This window comes from Nipponia nippon, unplaced genomic scaffold, assembly GCF_047370975.1.
Source record: "Nipponia nippon isolate SJK-2023a ecotype South Korea unplaced genomic scaffold, ASM4737097v1 scaffold_11, whole genome shotgun sequence".
In the NCBI taxonomy this organism is placed as follows: Eukaryota; Metazoa; Chordata; class Aves; order Pelecaniformes; family Threskiornithidae; genus Nipponia; species Nipponia nippon.
In genome coordinates this window covers 1,667,464-1,682,388 of record NW_028262302.1, presented here as the reverse complement: position 1 = coordinate 1,682,388, position 14,925 = coordinate 1,667,464, and the positions used below count along the sequence as shown (strand labels likewise).

At 35.8% G+C, this 14,925-nt stretch overlaps 1 protein-coding gene across 7 annotated transcripts in view; it reads left to right on the top strand.

Annotated features, from left to right (window-relative positions):
• HEATR5A (HEAT repeat containing 5A) overlaps positions 1 to 14,925 on the top strand; it is a 75,443-nt gene that overhangs the window by 11,387 nt on the left and 49,131 nt on the right. For 4 of the 7 annotated variants that reach the window (XM_087747133.1, XM_087747136.1, XM_087747135.1 and 1 more), the window contains exons 2-4: positions 7,376 to 7,459; positions 8,992 to 9,269; positions 10,344 to 10,555. In XM_087747133.1, coding sequence (XP_087603259.1) covers positions 9,144 to 9,269; positions 10,344 to 10,555 — 338 coding nt within the window. In that variant the 5' untranslated portion in view covers positions 7,376 to 7,459; positions 8,992 to 9,143. Of the gene's footprint in view, positions 1 to 3,867; positions 4,033 to 7,375; positions 7,460 to 7,870; positions 7,904 to 8,991; positions 9,270 to 10,343; positions 10,556 to 14,925 lie in introns of those variants that run through there. The other 3 variants (XM_087747134.1, XM_087747132.1, XM_087747137.1) reach the window with 3 other exon arrangements.

Below are 14,925 nucleotides of genomic sequence, written 5' to 3'. Positions count from 1 at the left end.
CTTACTATAAGTCAATTTAACATTTTAACAAATAATTTGATTCCACGAAGCTCCTATCATTGTGACAAAAAAACCCTGTCAGTGTACTCAGTTTGATACATTTTGTCTATATTAGATAAACAATATAATCTACAATGTTGTCGGGAGTAAAGCCATGTTCAGACATATATTGAAATTATTTTTAGGATTTCGGTGGATGTTTATACTTCTGTGATTTTTGTGCACTTGCCTTGCTATCACACCAGCTTTCAAACCTGCAAAGAAATAAAACCAAAACATTCTATGCGTTTTTATTCAGACTGAACTTAGTTACTGCTTTTTGAAGTTTAGTTAGTCAAATTTTTGGGGGGGAGAGGAATCTTTTAAACTCGCTTTGTCAGAATCAGATTTCCAGATATGATACTCTTTGTCTAACTATCAGAAGCATTGGTTAATTATTTAAATGCAGTTTGCCAGGTTGCCTGTAAGTAAAGTAGTGTTCTGAGGTCCCTGTAATGGAGCCAAGTTTATCTTTTAACTTAAAATTTTCAGAAATGAACCTAACTAATATTCAAGAGTTGTGGGTGCTAGGGGGGACAGAGCATGCCAGTAGGGCCTGCTGTGGGGCTCAGGAAATGGCTGGTTTATACTTTTCAATAACTGAATGTAGCTGTTCCTTGGTTTCCTGGAATGGTTCTCGTGTGGAGATAAAGATGACAGTGATGATAAGAACAGCAAAGTACATGTACTTTTTAACACGATGAATGAATGTCTTCCAAAACCTTAATTTTTAAAAATGTCCTGAATGCTTTGCGTTGCTAAAACAGCTATTGCGTTTCCAGGCACATTTTTTCCAGGGTATTTTTTGTCTAGTTATGTCAAGCTTTGTCCTCAAAACTTCACAGAAATCATTCAGCATTCCTAGACATTGTCTTGTCATTTCTTTCACACTTCAGCAAGTGTATATTGTGTTGTAGTTCTTATCAATGTCACTGTTATGTATGAGGGTTGTGGGTGGTCACATTCTTTGTGTGAATATTTTTAAAACCAGCAAGCCCAGACCAAGGATTCTGATAGATTTCACTTAGATCTTTGTTGCCTTTAAGCTTTGTTGCTTTTTCAAATACAGAGTGATTCTTCTGAAACTTGGAAATCAATAGCATTTGATAAGCATTTTTCTAGGAAAACCAGTCGTTTGGAACTGTTCCTGTGGGAGTAAACAAGTACTTTGTCTGAGCATCATTGTTCACAAAACATCAAAATACAGCCCTTTTGTTTTGCAACACAGATGAAAGTAGCTGAGAAACTAACGAGAATTCTGTTTGGGCTGCGTGATATTTGCTCTTTAGTGCAACGTGAAATGCTGTGTGAACACGGCAAGACCTATGTGGAAGGTGCAATATATGAAGATGCACTTGGATTACATCTTTAACAAGTACCTGCGTAAATGCAAGTACCAAATTTTCAGTGGTAGAATAGATGCAATTTTCCTGCGGCAAATTGCTTCATTCAGAACGCTGTTAAGTGGAGGGCCTGAAAGAACAGGGTCTTGTTTCAACATCTATGATTTCAGAACCATGTTTCTAAGCTGGATAATTGCATACAAAAATATAACGTAAGTGGAAGTTGTCCCAGTCTGAAATCTTCAGCAGTAATTAGAGGAAATGGATGGTTGTGTAATAATCTGTTATTTTTTTGTTGCTCGTAGTCAAAACGGATTCTTCATTGCTTCTTGCTATTTGGGATAAGCATGTAATGCAAGTGCGTACATATTTTTATGTAAAAAGGAAGATAGCTTGATTTGTGAGTGGAATATAATCCCTTCATAACACAGAATATGCAATAAAACATACGAATACTCACCTGCGAGATTTACCATCCGTTGCGCTTTTCACATGCTAGTGCACTTAAAATCTGATGTTAAGAGTTACAATTCTGCTTGATTTAAAAGTCTTAAAATCTTGGACCTTCTCTTCTGTGGCCTGGTATTCTTTTTCCATGTGCTCTGGGTTGTGGTCTTGTGATAGCTTTCTCTTGTGGCCTGTTCTTGCAAACTGCTGTTGAACATTGTTGTTAGTCCCATCCTCTCCATGCTTGGCTTCAAATTTCCCCACTGCTGATGAATATAACGTAACACTGCAATATACCTGGCATTCTTATAGCTGTATGTTAATTTTGGATGAAAAGCAATCAAGTCTATGTGATGCCAAGGAGTAATTTGGTCGAAATTGATGAGACCAATCAGTGATAAATTCAAGCATGTGTGTGTATGCATTGAAAGACTGGGCTCTGGTTTCATAACCTCTTCATAGTCCTCCTTGTCAAGGGTTTAATCAATTCAACATACCAACGCTTCTGCTAAAGAAACAGTCAGTCTTCAGGGCAGTTAACTTTCTCTTTTTTTTTTTATTCCCTCCTTCCTTCTCTTGGTGTCTTGGTGCTGAAATGCCCTAAGTTTGCTTCTGTGTTTTCTTTGAAACTACATGCAAGAAAGCAGTGAAAGGGCACGTGAAATTCTCAGCTTTTTTTTTCATTTGAGTGGGAGGCCAAGAGCGATTAGCACTGCTGAACGTGAAATGTGTACAGAGGGGTCAATGTTATGTTGGGACCAGCAGTTACCTGCCATTGCTGCACGTGGTTCTGCAGAGTGAAAAATTGAAGGCTTCTGTCTGGAGAGAAAAGGCAGGAGTTGGCTGAATGCTAAGGATCCTGCCACACACAGGGTAGTGGAGTACGGACGTACTTAAGCTGGCACTTCTACTTAGCTTTGCCTTCTCTTACTGAAGATTTTGGGGCAGACTTTGCTTCTGTCTGTTAGTTGGTAATAGTTTGTAGAAGTCAATAACTAAAAGGCTGCCCTGACTTTTGAGTAATAATAAATACCTTTCTCTAGCTGTTGAATATTCCCACTACAGTATATTTCCAGTGTCTAAACTCCAAGCTCATCTGAGCCGGCATTTTGGTTCTTGTTTGTTTCTTATCAAATTATTAAGATTCTATCATTGTAGTTTCTTTAAATTAAATTATTTCTATGTGTGCTATAAATTCTAGCTAGATTACAGCTGAAGATAACTCAGTCCTTCGTTCCCTGGGCAATCAGGTCTCCCGTTTGAAGTTTCTGGGAGTTTAATCCTGCACTTTTTGCCTTCGCCAGACCTCCTGCCTCCTTAGGTTGGCCTACTAGCATAAATGATACACCGTAACTATTGGATTTTGGTCTATGTTTCACTCATCAGTAGCTGAATTTGGCTGGTGCTTTAAGGTGGTTTTTCGGCCCAGCGAGCAAAAAGAGCATCATACTCAGTTTCTCTTGTCAGAAGTAAACCCGAGGGAGCTGGGCAGGAGTTTTGTTTATGTTTGGGAGACACTCTAAACAGGTATGTGCAAGGGTTTAACATAGGCTTGAGCATCGATCGTCTTGCCGTGCAGTCAGCTCAGCTGCATGGGTAACGATCATCCCATTAAACTTTTAGAACAGTGCTGCAGGAGTAACATTGATCTGAACTGTTAATGACTAGAACTTGATGGTAATGAACGTGCTTCAGCTCTGTTTTTCAGCAGTGTGATGGTTATGACATTGACGTTGGGCTGTCAGCCCAACGGCAGCCGTTATGAAGACACTGGTAATTATTACTGGTCATTTTTTAATCTTACTCATTACTATTGCTCATTACTGACAATGAGTAACAGTGATAATTTCTCAGAAGAATAATGTCCTTTTTACTTCTCTGCTAGACTAGTCTTTGGTACAGAATTGAATCAACAGGTTTATTATCTTTATGCTTTATATCAGATTTAATGCAGAATTATTTTAATACTTGTGAAATTAGAAAAATAAATGATAAAGTTATACAGCACTTTATTTTCTTCACTACATAGCAGATGCAAAGGACCTCAATCCTCATCTAGGTTGTATACTAGATCCTCATCTGAGTAGCATGCTCAGAGAGCTCAGGCTGATCTGATTTCTGTTTGAGCAGCACTCGTTCCTGGCAAAAACAGTCTGCTGGAACAAGAGATCAAATGCGAAAAATCTTAGAAGAAAATAAACTTGTAAGTACATACTTGATCTGTGTGGTAGTTTCCATTACTTGTGCTGATTTTCCTTGAAATGATGAGTCATAATTTAAAGGCTTAAATTTTTTAGTGAGAGATCAGTTAGAAGTCTGCTTTATTGCAGATTGTCTTTTTTTCCTTTTTTTTTTTTTTTATGCAGAGACAAAATATGCCATGGGACGAAAGGAAGGGGAAAAGTAAAATTCATGAAGTTGCCACTACTGCTCATAGCTTTTCATCTGTTGTGTGTTAATTTTTGTCTTAGACTTCCGTGTGAAAGAAATACAACAGTCTATGGACTGCTTCCCTCAGCTTGTAAAGCCTGAGATTAGCTAACTCAGAACAAACTTTATACATATAATAGATCTATTTTGAATTTCAGCTTCGTTTTTTGGCTGTGTTATAACTTTGTCATGGGTGATCTGTTGATTCTCATATTTTAAAGCCAGTTGCTAAAGGCAGCTAGTCAGATCTGTCCTCCCCTGCTTCAGTCACTTTTTTTTTTTTTTAAATAGGACTACAAGTCCCTTTTTTTTTCTCTGTGGTTTACCAGGAACTTCTGAAACTCAGTTGCTGTTGCCTTTTAATGTTTGATTTACCCTATATTCCTTTCAATTTGCAGGGCAGCATTCTATCTAGTGCTTGTTCTAAGAGCTTTCCTGAGCTCTTTTCCGGTCAGTCTTGAACAATCCTGCTTGCCAAATTTGCAGTTGGCAAATGAAAAATTTTTCATTAGTACTAATTAGGAAAAACTTCTGCCTTGTCCAATAAATCTTTGTGACAGTTTTGTAGCATAGTATAAATGTAAGATAAACTTACATCATAGGAAAAAAGAGGGATTTTTGATTGATCTGCTCTTGTAGCACTGATGGGAAAGTAAATCTTGTAATTACTTCAGTTATCTAAAGACAAAAACAGAAGAATGGTGCATCATGCTAGCTAGAAAATTCAGATTTTTTTTTTTATCATCCATATATGCCTTTTCATTTTTGTTGATGGCATAGTATGTGTTTCATTCAATGAAATTTCACATTTATTTTTCCAGATTTCTTTTTCAGATTGAGAAGGATTAAGATCCTAACACCAGGGGAAAGGGACTTTCAAATAATTCAACATTTTCAAACATGGCTTTAATGCAAATATGGTTGCATCTTTACATATACTTGTACTTCCATCGATTTACTAGCATGTGAGGATGTTCAGGAAACTGTAATACCCACAACGACGGGCGTAACATTCAGTTTTTCATCGTGCTTGCCTAGCCCACCACGTGGCTATGCCATGCCTCTAATTAGAGCAGACTTGCACCCTTGTCTGGACTGTATGTATTTAGGTTTGATGTTTCCTTCTGCACTTAGAAATTGCCTAGTAACATCTTGTATGCGTAACAAGGACATACTTAATATTAATCAAACCCAGCTCGTCCCCACATTCTCTGCTTGTGTTCTGTTTTGTGTAGCCTTGTAAGCACCGTGCCTTTTGCATTGTTCTCTAATTTGACTGCAAAACCAATATGCTGCAGTAAAAACTTCCCTGCATTCTCACCTTTCTTCTCACAAGGTTGTATCCTTGTGCCCTTTTTTATTATTTTTGGAGCTTCATAAGTATCTCTGGTGTGCAGGCTTACAACTCATTAAAGGGAGTCTCAGCAGATGTTTGGGATAAGTTTTCTTGATAGGATGGAGAGTACACTGTTTTGTACGTAGCTTCGTGAAACCAAGGTTTGCTTGTTGGCCAGCACTGGAAAGATCAGGTCTGTGATTTTTTTGCTGGGTGGTTAGTTCTCAGTTTCTACAAAACTAAATCTTGCATAATGAACGATCAGCCTCTGTAATTCAGAACTGATAGAGTCTTTCCTCTGAAAAATGCTAGCGTTTCTAGCCATGTTAGCAGGTGTTCATTATAAAGATCAGCAACTACATCATAACATTTTTCTTTTTTAATTTAGACTAGGCAAATCCTAAAAAAAAAAAATATATATTTCCAGTTAATTTTGCAAATATGTGCTTGTATAGTAGAAGTGTCACATATAGAAACATATTACAATAATAACTTCAGTGTAACAACATAAACTTTTGTCTTTGACTAACATTAACAGAAGAATGTATGTCGGCAGTGTGAGTTGTGGGCAGGATGGCTGACAAAATGTAGACTCATCCAGGTTGGAAGGTACCCTAGGAGGTCTTCTTGTCCAACCTTTTGCTCAAAGAAGGGTTAACTCTGAGTTCAGACCAGGTTCCTTAGGATTTTGTCCTGTCTAGTCTTAGAAACCCCTGAGGGTGTTCTGCAGCCTCTCAGCATCTGTCCCAGTGGCTGATAATCCTTAGAGTGAAGATCTTTTTTTCTTCTATCCAATTGGAACCTTCCCCATTGCAATTTATGATACTTCTGGTATTATTCCCTCCCATATACTTCAGTAAAGAACCTGTCTTCATCTTCTTGGTAATCTTCCCTTGTGAAGGCTGCTGTTAGGTCCCCCTGAGCCTTCTGTTCGCCAGGCTGAACACTGGTTCCCTGGGCTGAAAGAAGTTTAGATTACTTTGAAATCTGCATGTACTTTTAATTGGTTCTCACCTTCATTCTTGTAAAGACTGATTGAAAACTGATTACTTTAAAAATAGCACTCAACCTGTATTTCATGTCCTGCGAGACTAAGTTCAAGTTGAATGAGGTGTAAAAGGAAATGTTTTTGCCCATTGATTCTAATACTAAAATTATAACTGGGAGTAGGAGAATGGATTGATGATCCTCATGTCTTTTTCTATCCATAGTATTGAACACAAATATTTCGGAACAGTTGAGTCACCTTTGCCAGCTCTGCTGGTTGTTGATTTAGACATGAATGCTGTTGTATTGTTTATGACTTAATGACAAGGACATGGTTATTCATGACAGCATTCCAGATTAATACAATAAATATTTTCCACCTATGCTTTTTTAGATATATTAAAGTAATGTAGGTCTGATGAAGGCACTGAAATAATCTTACTAGAAAATAATTATGGTATTATGCTGTGTGAGCCTACTTTTTGTTTTAGAATTAATCTGAGTTAACAAAACAGAAATAAGAAAGGTGGTTTCAGTAGCTAAATGAATCAAATTGTATGGTGAATGTGATGGGTCTGCCCAATTCAAATGCAACCTATAAACAGCTAATAATATTTATGGAGCTCAGTTCAGTGCCTTTTGGTGACCTATTAGCTAATAAAATTTGTCAGTATGCAAGACTTTGGAATTCTTGGAGGGTTTTTTTTGTAGAACAGACATGTATTTCATGTCATACAGACATTTGTATTTCATGTGCTTTTTAAAAGTTGATTTTTGTGTTAACTCTTTCTAGAAAATTGAGTTCTTGACATCCTTTATCCAAGAACCTGGAGCAGCAGAGAGACAGTTTTTACAATGAGGAGAAATTATCTGCTAGGTAAGTTAAATGCCAATGGGTGACAATGATCTGTGATCTTTTCAGTTGGGGAAAACGGGTATGAGTTGTAATCCTCAGCTCTGTATGGAAGTTGAATCAGTTGCTGTGGCAGTAGGTGATTAGGATATACTAGACATTGGGACAGGCCTTGGGTGAGGTAAAAAGGAGGGTTTGTGACCTGTGCATGTGATTTCCATGCTCAGCAGTGATGAAACTCTACTCAAATATTCAATGAAATATATAGTCCTACTTTTTTTGTATGTTTCAAATAATGTGAGGATAGAGTTAAGTTCTGTGAGTGTTCTAGGAGTGAGATAACTGGTAAATTGTGAACATCTATGTACCTAGGCAGATTAAATATATATAGGTATACTTAAGTATGTATGTTTACCTCTGGTTGTCATTTTACAGTGTGGTGCCTTGTCAAGCTGCCTGGTATTTCAGGTGAATTTAAAGTGACAGTTCATTATAGTGAATTAGATGCAACTAATTTCCTTTGTGAGTACATTTTACATAAAAAATGTGTAGAAAATAGGAAAGGTAACCTTCTGCTGTGCATTTGATGACAACCCAAGTACTGAATTATTAACCATTGCTTTGTATTGCCCATTTACTGTTTGATGGATCATTTTACACTATAGTATTGTTACTGCATAGGGAAAAAAATGTGTGTTCAGCAGTCTCGGTGACCTCTGGAAAGGATAATTTGTTTGGGAGTTTAAAATATGGTTGACATTTTACCAGAATCTCCTTGACTAGTTTTGTTTGCAAAGCCTACAGAATGTTGTATTTTGTAGTTTGAGGCTATATGGCATTTAAATAGCGGGGAAAAAAGAGTTTTCATTAGAAGTATTTTTCATTTTGGTTTGCTTCTAGTTATGCCTATCAACAATGCGGAAATTCCCAAAATAGTCCAAGAGACATAAGTAAAATATAACTTCTTTTGAACTTTGAGTTTTGAAACATCCTTTTTTCAGGTGTGGGGGTTGTTTTGTTTTGTTTTGTTTTTTTAAAAAGCCAGCATTAGAGGTTTATTCAGCAACGAAGTTCTGTTTTTTCTTTATGCCTTGCTTGGCATTGAGAAGACATAAAGTGTTTGAATAAGATGTTAGCATTTCTATTTGTGAATATAATCAACACGAGTTTGCTAGATGTAGGTTACTGCTATGGCTGCACTTAATTCTGGATCACAAGTCATTCTATTTCGGGCCAGCTGATCATTACTTTTGGGTATATACGTGATCAAGTAATAGTAAACCTCACTTCATGCAAAACAAGATGAAGGAAAAATAGTAGTTCAGTGAGAACCCTTCTATTTTTCTGAAGTATATTTAACTTTAATTCCTATATTACATCAATACCATTATCTCATTTATAAAACCATTAAGTATTACTACAGCCACCTAAATAAAACTACCGTAATCCTCTTTTTTAATTCTAAGTTTTCCTTTGAAAGTTTATTTTTAATAGGCCAAGCATAAATATAATATGATTGCTGACTCTCTAGTAATTTTTTTCTTTTTTCTGTTTAGGTGTTTAAACTTCTGATTCAGTCACCACATATTAATGGGGAAGAAAACCTGATTGATTAACACGGTTCTTGTGGTTTGGGGATTTTTTTGTTTTGGTTTGTTTTTTTTCTGCCCATGGTATTTGAGGAGAGATTTGAGTAAAATTTCAAGGAATGGAGCTAGCTCACAGTTTACTACTTAATGAAGAAGCGTATAACCAGCTTGGTGAATTTCAAAAAGCGGAGTTCATTTTTGAATGGTTACAGTTTTTGGAAAAACTTTTACCAGTGACTAGCAGAGTAAGTATAATGAGACTTGAGAAGAAAAACACATAGTAGAACTATTTCTCTCTGTCTTTTTTGTTATTTTGTTTAAAAACAGAGAGCAGTATTCAATTTCATTCGCTTCATGTCTTTTATGTACATGCAGTGAAAGTATGTTCAGTGTTAGCAGTAGCTTTCCAAATGTTAGAAGTTTTTGGTCACAGCCTTTCCGAGTAGTAGAGCCACATGTTCAATGAAAGGAATTCGAGAAATAAGCATTAAGTGATTTTTCTTAATTTTTTTTTTTTTTTTAACTCAGATTATTACTGCCAGATTTTGCAACCCCATGATGAAGAATGGCAGTCATGCTTCCACCTAACATGGCATGATTATCTGGTAGTTCTCTAGCAAGCAAGAACATAGCATCTTTCTCTTTATCATTTGATTAGGAAAATAAAAAACAAAAGGTCTGTTTCCAGCCAACCATCCAATTGTTTGGCTCACTGTTTAGTGTATATTAAGTAGCATATGTGGATATTTAATGGTAAACCAACCTAGATAATGCTATTGAAGAGTTATCTTATTTGTGTTAAAATATGTAAATGAAATACAGTGCCAGGCTCTTTTTAAAGAGCATTTAAAAAAATTGCAATAAGACTAAAATAGATTATTATTTTAGAGGAAGTTCTTTCCTTTCTAATGCTCAACTTCTTGAAACTCTGCTAAAGTTCTTCTTTATTACTTAAATTACTATGTTTCTAGGAATTGTTTTATTTTAAAACAGGCATAAAAGAAGCAAGAAATGGCAATTTTATTTTAGCAAGATATAACTATTCAAATGCCATAGGGAAAATACTCCTGAAATCCTACTAGAAAGAATTATGCTCTGGAAAATGTGATTTTTTTTTTTTTTTTTAAATGAGAATAAAATAATCACATATTTGAGATGGCTTTTCTTTAAGTAGAAAGGTGCAATAAAATTTTGATTTTTAATTAAGAACGTCAGTATCAGAATGGTGATAATGAAAAGTAAAGAAAATTAGCATTGATTATCTTTAATTAACTTTTAAATGTAACTGAAACTTAACTGGTTACTAATTTTATTTCCAGGCTGATATAAGGGAAAACCAGAAGAAATTGGTTGAACAACTGACTTCTTTATTAAACAATTCACCAGGACCTCCTACTAGACGGCTTGTTGCCAAGAATTTAGCTGTACTTTATAGCACTGGAGACACTTTTTCTGTTTACCAAACAATTGACAAATGCAATGAACTCATTCGGAGTAAAGATGATTCACCAAGTTATCTGCCTACGAAACTGTAAGTATTTTTTTTTAGCCCCAAACTTCAAATCCAGTAATAACAAGAGAGACAGATTTACATGGTGAGAAGTTAACGTAAGAGAGGGTATGCTCCCTCATTTCTGCCCTTTGTCCAGGAGAAGCTTTGTACCATATGACACACAGAATTTGGGAGCCTCCCTGATTCGTATCGTTATTGTGGGTGTATCCAGTTGTAAAAAGTAATTTTTTTCTTTGGTATTACATGTCTAAAATGTTTAGACTTGAGTATTACGAAGAGAAACTGAATTCATCTGAAACCTGAAAGCAAATTCAAATTGCTTCCTTCCTTCTAGGTATTATAACAGTTTTATTTTAATCGTTTAATATATGCTGCCTTCAGGGCAGAATTATGAGTGGTTAAGTACTTGTGCAGCATTTTATATATTCCTTTCTGTGTCTTTACTGGAAAGTTTTGACTAAGAAGTTCAGCTGCATGTTGGGGGAAAAAAAGTCAGGTCAGTACTTTACAACATAAATTGCCCTTGAAAGTTTAATAAGCTTAAGATATATTTTTCTTCCTTGTTTAGAAGTTTCTTGTTATGATTCACATAAATATAACATAAAATCAATCACATTAAAATGCTTTAAAATCAGATTACTTTTGAAGTATTTAACGCAGAGGCAATTTGGTGGCTGATAAGAGTCAGCGTAGGTTACATATGTTAGAACAAAATTTGACCTACCTAGCTAGCTAGTATTTACTGGATCCATTGGAAAGAAATGCCTTGAGTGATTTGAAAGCTAAGCTAAATTAATTTATTTAGGAATGCAGGAATGCTAAACTTGTTGCTATCATTCAGAACTATAATGACCATAGTATGCTTTAAGGTAATAGGGTAAACTGGGGCTGGTTTGTGCTTTATGTTCTTGCTCAGTGACGGGACAAAACCAGCTTGCAATACATGTTGCCATATTGGATAAACCATGATTTACAGCAAGTCAGACAAGCCCTGCTTGTTACAAAAAAGGTGAATGAAGAAAGCTTTTCATAAGTAACTTCTTTAACATTAGTAACAGAAAAAAAAAATATTTACCTGACATGATGCATCTGAGTTCACTGCCACAGGATAGGTAACAAAACAAAGAATGTGGTACTATTAGATATTGTATGTGTGCAACAGGAACCAAAAAGGTAGAAGACAGTTGGTGATCTCCAGCCAGACAATTGAAAGTCAGGCCAGAGAGAATACCAGCAATGGATAGCAGAGTTATGAGGGGGTAGGTGTTTGAAAAACATGGAGAAGGTAATGTACTGCTGAGTAGAGCAGTAAAACAGAGAAGTACGAGTCCAGGTGCAAAACACAGTTATTGAGTACATTTCTTAATCCAACTGGGAAACTGGATATAGTTAGTTAGACACACCTGAAATGTTTGTAACTAAACACCTAAAGCCTAGCCAACAGAACAGAAACGTGAACTGTTATGGCAGGATGTGAAACCAAATCTTAAGGTGCAGAAATGTTACGAATACCCTTAAGTCGTGAAACAACGCACATCTTTTACTAGAGTGAAGAAAATTAAAGGTGGAGATAGTAAAGCATCATTGTGCATTAATGATACAGTATACAAAGCAGAGCAGAATCCATCTTCCTTCTTTGCTTCACACGCTAATCCTATTTCTGACAACCCAAGTGAAGTTTCCTGAAAATAGGTTTTTGCAAGGAGTCAGCTGTATTTTCTAATATCATAATATTTTGTTTCCCTCTTGTTCCAATTGACATCTTGTGCAGTCTTTTGACTTAAGAATGTTTGCTACAAAGGGTCTCAGTCCTGCAAAGTAAATTACTGCTATACTACTGACTCGTTCAACAGTGAGATGCATTAACATTATAGGTGAGTTGTAGTATGGGACAAAGCTCTGCAGGTCTTCCTTGCTTCGGCTGCAAGATGCCGCACAGGAGGGAGTGGGATGATGTTGGCATAGCAAGGAGGGATGATGGAGTCCATTAGCAGTGAGGCAGAAATGGCAAAGACAGACAGAAATGGCAGATATCCAGACTCAGAAGGCAAAGTAGCTGGGGGAGAAAGAGAGAGGTGGCAGTGTTCAGAATCCTGCTAGGTATGTAAGCAGTAGCGAGGAGAGGAAATAAGAGATGAAGTGGAGAAAAAGGTAGCAGTAAAATATGGTTTACTTCAAAAAAGATTTGGAAAAGGGATTTCTTATAGTACTGATACTGAGACAACAGGCTACAGAAAAATAATTGGAACTACAGAACTCTTTATTGAATAAAATCTTTCATCTTTGGCTGCAAGTTTATGGCATACTTGGTGTTCAGTGAAGAAAGACTGCTTTTTTTTTTTTTTTAAATTGTGATTAGTGTTGTCTTTGTTTGCCATCTGTCCTTATTTAGCATACATGCCCATGTTGTATGGTAACAATGCTTTGCCATCACTGTTCACAATATGTTGATTCACCTGGAAACTCCTTCAAATACAGTTTCCAGTGAATTGTTCTCTTATCTCATAAATTATCATTTTTATTCCTTCATATAGGTGGAAGATGGAAAAGTTTTAGGCAAGCATTTTAAAAAGAACCTTAGTTACGTGCTCATCTCCTACTAAAATTGACTGTGATCTGAATGCTATATCGTATCAGATAAACAGGTCGTGTAGCGTGCATACAGCTTATTACTTTAAATTACAAAGTTTTTAAAATATCCACTAGGGCTGTTTTTAAACCATAAGCATTTTGAAAGCATTTGGCTGGTCAGCAAACTTTCACAGCTAATCTCGGTGCTATTTTACTACATGTTTCAGTATCTTAGTTCTGCATTTTTGTTGGTACCTCTCCAAGTACAATTGTTAAGGCAAAATTTGAGAGAAAACAAATGTATGTTATAGAGAGAGTTGTACATCAAAATGGAGGTGTGCTGCCAGGAAGGAAAAAACACAGACACAGAGGCTTTTCACTGCAAAACTTGTATAAATTTACAGGCTTCGTAGGAAACTTGTGGCTGTTGCTTGTGATTTGACAGATAAAGGGACTCAATAGTTAATACAGTTTGGACTTAGTGAAGAAACGTTTGTGGGGAAAAAATAGACAACTAGAGGTGTGATACAATTCTAGAAGGCAGTCAGAAGAGCTTCCTAAGTCCTATGCTTTGAACTTTTATAGAAACTTAAATATTGATGTGCAGAAGTAGCTGGATTCTCATCTTTAGTTGGCTAGACTTCACTCATCAACAAATATTGCCACTTCGTTGCTAGAAATCACTGTTCAACACTGATTGACTCTTTTATACAACACTTAAGCATATGGCAGTATAGCCAACCATGTAAGAGTGTTTGCGGGTTATACCATCATGTAATAAGGTAGTTCTGGTTTGGTGTTTTTTTGGTATATATTTGTTAAATATTGCTTCTTTGCATTGTGATGTGAAATATATATTATTTAGCCTTGAGGCTAATTAAAGAGAGTATCTGTGACCATCAGATGATCAATTTAGTATTAAGATGGTGTAATTGTAATTTTATGCCCAGCCACACCATGAACAAAATTGAAATCGAAACTGTTGGTGTGTACTGAGTTGGATAAAAGCAATAATAAAAATTATTGCTTTAACAAAAATAGAATTTTGGGTGATAAGAGATAAAGAATGTCAGTTTTGTTTTTCTTGCTGTGCTTTGTCATTTAGGGAATTACTGTTAGTATTAAATGCATTTTTCTAATTAAGAATGTATTCAGTGTGAGATTTTAGAATTCTTTATGTGAAACTTGAGTTCAGTTGGGGAATAAGGAAAATGTTGTTTTCTTGAAGGGGGTGCTGAGCAGCGTCACTGCATATTTAAGTAGGTCTGGCCAAAAAGCTGAAAGCTGCTTAAAGATATAATTTCTTTTTTCCCTGTATTCATAAAATTAATTGGTTTAATTATAGATCTGTCAATACAAAACCAAAGTGCTTTCCTCAATTAATTATTCAAAGGAAAACACTTTAATTAAGCAACTCTTTATTTCTTTTTTTTTTTCTCAATATTTAGCAATTTTTACTTTTGCTAAAGGAGATGCTGATGAGCACACAGGCTCCAGTTGGCAGGTATTTTACTTGGAAACTAAATTCAGAATCTGTGTGCCGTGAAAAGGACATGGGCTTATACTTCAGTTTCTTTCAAGGTGTTTCCTTATTATGTATTGTTATACATAAATGCTATAATTTTAATTACTAGACCATTTGCATTCTACTATTGACCATCGAGTTGTAAATAAACCTTTCCCGGGCTACTTCTAGCAGCATCTGGCATAGCACAGTGCCATAGACTACATGATGCAGGGCATGCTTAGTTAGAAATTAATGTTAAGGTTTAAAGGTGGATATGAAAATTGTATTCCTATTGTAAAATTTATTGGAA